The sequence below is a fragment of the Pseudorasbora parva genome, chromosome 6, assembly GCF_024679245.1.
Source record: "Pseudorasbora parva isolate DD20220531a chromosome 6, ASM2467924v1, whole genome shotgun sequence".
Lineage (NCBI taxonomy): Eukaryota > Metazoa > Chordata > Actinopteri > Cypriniformes > Gobionidae > Pseudorasbora > Pseudorasbora parva.
In genome coordinates, this window is record NC_090177.1 from 8,882,238 (window position 1) to 8,885,739 (window position 3,502).

The 3,502-nt window shown below is 39.9% G+C and overlaps 1 protein-coding gene across 2 annotated transcripts; it reads right to left on the reverse strand.

The window, feature by feature from the left end:
* Positions 1-691: 691 nt before the first annotated feature.
* pdyn (prodynorphin) lies at positions 692-3,195 on the reverse strand. 2 transcript variants are annotated; one of them, XM_067447160.1, is made up of 3 exons: positions 3,038-3,195; positions 2,699-2,836; positions 692-1,622 (listed from the first exon to the last, which is right to left on the reverse strand). In XM_067447160.1, the coding sequence occupies exons 2-3, from the start codon at positions 2,822-2,824 to the stop codon at positions 990-992; spliced, it is 759 nt and encodes a 252-aa protein (XP_067303261.1). In that variant the 5' UTR covers positions 2,825-2,836; positions 3,038-3,195; the 3' UTR covers positions 692-989. The 2 variants fall into 2 exon arrangements, with proteins under 2 accessions (XP_067303261.1, XP_067303262.1); XM_067447161.1 differs by having other exon boundaries at positions 3,051-3,161.
* Between the last annotated feature and the right edge of the window lie 307 nt (positions 3,196-3,502).

Sequence of the window (3,502 nt, forward strand, 5' to 3'; positions counted from 1 at the left end):
TCTGAGACTGGGGGTCAAATTCTACATAAGAACAGGCGGTTGATGTTCCTCATAGGTTTTTCAGTCTTTAACCACTTACCATAGTAAAACAGTGTGTTTTGTTACAGAATAATCAGCATAAAGTCATAAGCTCTGAGGCATTTTTTGTGCATCACTGAGTAAGTGTTTCTTCACAATATTTTTTTTTTTCAAGCTGAATTGAACTTGTAATTTTGTCCAACAGGTGGTGCTGTTTACTCACCCGTATGCGCCCGTGAGATTTGAAGAGATGTCTCGATAGCTCACCCAAAAATGAACATTTTGTCATCGTTTACTCGCCCACAAGTTGTTCCAACCCTGTATGAGTTTCTTTCATCTCATACAGGTTTGGAACAAACCTGAACACAAAAGAAGATATTTTGAAGATAGTTGGTGACTAAAACAGTTGATGACACCCATTGACTTCCATACTACTGAAGTCGAATTTGTGTTCAACATAAGAAGTAAATACTCATACAGGTTTGGAACAGCAAGAGATAGAGAAAAAGATGACAGTTTTCACTTTTGGTATCCCTTTACTAGATCCTGAAAGATAAGCTATCTTATTGGTATTGTGTAAATCAACATGTAATATGTTTAAAATTAATGGGAATAACCAGGAAACTTTTCTAAGTTGGGAAAAAAAGTCACACACAACATTTCCGGAATGAACCAATTTTAGCAGGTATAATGGTCTTGCCCTTTATTGGTCATCTTAAACAAGCATTGCAGTAGCTATGTATTGATTGCTTACATTGGGGTTCACTGGAAACAACAAGTGGTCGGTCTCTGAAGCGACCTGAGGGCATGATTGAAAGGTTGATAGTGAATGATTGATGGCATAGAGGGGTCAGCAGCCTTTTGGGTTAGTAAAAGAGCCTCAAGACGTGTAAGATCATGACGTTCGTGGGGGTTGGGGACTGCAATGCGTTGGCAAAATGAGTTCTTATTGAGTTATGTGATACGACAGCCTATAAAGCATAGTCCTCGTGCGATGAGGGCTCTTCGTCAGAGCGCACGGAGATTTTAAAATGGCGCCGTAAAAACCCGCCATATCGCTTTTGGTTGTCCCACCTCAACTTCGGGCGAATTCTTCGCATAAAACCACCGTATCGCTTCTGCAACGCCTGCGGGTTGGTGCTGTCCACCAATTCGTTTCTCTTTGGACCGAATTTGCGAAGAAACCCACCGTAACGTTTGACTTCATTTAAAGGAACTTCGTTGTTGTAAAGTCCCGTTTCGTTTTCCGCCGTGACATCTTCGCCCTCGTCGTCTTCCGTTATCGACGGGACGTCTCGCTCGCCCAGTTTCGAGAGGGATTCTCCGTATTTCTTCGCGAACAATCCTTTTAGAACGGCGTTCTCCTTCCAGGGCGAGGCGAAAATTTTATTTTTATTCTTATCGATCCTCTTGATGAATCCCCCGTATCGTTTGACCAGGTTGGATGCCTTGTCTCGGAGATCCTCCGCGTTTAGCGCGCTTCGTTCCCCGTCGGCGTCCGGGATAAGGTCCGCTAATTCATCCGAGAGCTGCTGTAAAGCCTCCTCACACCTGTCTAGTGTACTAGAAGATGGGAGTGCTCCTTCACATTCTAAAGTGCACGTCTGCAAAAAGAAAAGTTGGATCAACTTGACTCTTTGCACTCTTGAAAATAAAAGTTCCGTTTTGGAACCAAAAGTAATGGCTATAGTCCAAAAAAGAACGTTTGATTCCCTAGTTGTAAAACACAAAACACATGCGATAGAACCATACAATTCACGTCAAGTAGGCTACTTTTTAATTTAAAAGAATCAATATATAAATGTGGGCTGATACAGAACATTTTATTATGCTATAGAAAAATATACATCTCTTTTTATTTTGTACCAAAACTATATATGACATTGTTTTTAATTGTGGAAACTTCTTTCTGTCATTTTTATTGTCGAAAAACACATTTTTTATATTTATATTTTATTTTTTATATTTATATTCTATTTTTTTTCTCAATGCCTATCAATGAAGAAAGCTTTCCTAACATAATAATCTAATCTGATGCCTAAAATTCGAAAAAGAACGGTTCATTTAGTTCTAAAACAACAACTCGGAACCACTTAGAACCATACATTTAACATTTTTAATATCACAGAGAATTAACCTATAGGGAGTGGGAGATATTATTTTTGTACAAACTATGCTTTCTGTCACTTTATTGTGGAAAACGTTCTATTTTTTTCCCCTCAGCATATCAATGAAGAAGGCTTTCCCAACATTAAAATCTAAAAAAGAGCGCGCGCTATTGTCGCGCTCTCCGTGGTGCTGAACGCGCGCGCCCCAGTGAGAGTTCAATTGCAGAAAAAAGAAAAGAAAAATGACAAAAGATGCTACCATTTTTATTTTTGAAAATGTTTCCATTACAGATTTCTATTTTTCATGTATTTATAATTTGAAACGCGTATTGCATCTCATTTTTCATTCCCTTTTTACTTAATATGTTAAGGCATGCGACCATCATTTATTCAATGATGTATACTATCAGCACTTCTGATTCGATTCTAACTTTATTAGTACAAGTACTGAGCCAATAATGATAAAGTTAAATCCATTTCTGTCGGGGTTTATCCCTGCTCGTGCATCACATTTACAAACAAAATTGAGCAGATAAGATTGAATGTTGAAAATGAACCGAGAGTGATCTCACCAAGCGGTTCACTGCAGTGTCCAGGTCGGAGATCTGTTGCGCGCATCTCAGGCACTGCGCCGCACAGTCTGCCTGACTCAAGGTTGGCAAGCTCAGCATCAACACCAAAACATACCACTCCATCATCTACAGGGGTTCCTGTGGTGCGAGAGAAGAAAACATAAGACAAGTGACTCTGTCTTCCTCAGGATCCACTTTATCTTCTCCTGCGAGGCTTTTCAAGCTTTCATCACTGATGTTTGAGGTTATGAAGTGCCTTGTTTGTCTAGGTATGTTGTCTTTTTCTTACGAGTTTCATATCTTTTGTATAGCTACAGTTTGTAAAATCTACTCCGTTACCTTGAGTACCTACAGAGCTTCGTGTTGTCCAAGCGTCAGGGCGATCACTTGGGGAAGCTGGTTGAAACTTCTTTGTTCTGTCCTTTAATAGTCACTCTTTATCCATCCACTGCTCTTATTTGGACTCAACCCAGTCTCCATACTTTTATTCGCGCAGCCCACACAGCCATCCGAATGAACGTTTATCTGACCAATGGGACGACGAGCCGGGTGATTGACTGGTCCACCGACGCGATGCTGACGTCACAGCAATAATAGCTAATACAAAATCATATAGGCTAATGATGTTATTATAATGTGCAAAACTGTTACGTTTTTTAACATTATGGGGATATCGGGTTGTTGATTATTCACCTGGCAGTACTTTAAAGGAAATAGTCTTTCATAAAATGATGCACTGAGGTAACTTGTTGAGTCGCACCATTAGCTCAAGGCTGCAGGCTTGTCTTCTCTTCTCAAAGACTG

Bases quoted from the DNA above. Each gene is read 5' to 3' on its own strand.
- pdyn (XM_067447160.1), bottom strand. From the start codon at position 2,824: ATGATGGAGTGGTATGTTTTGGTGTTGATGCTGAGCTTGCCAACCTTG. The intron at 1,623-2,698 runs GTGAGATCACTC...TTCTTTTTGCAG, and splicing joins ACACTGCAGTGAACCGCTTG to ACGTGCACTTTAGAATGTGA.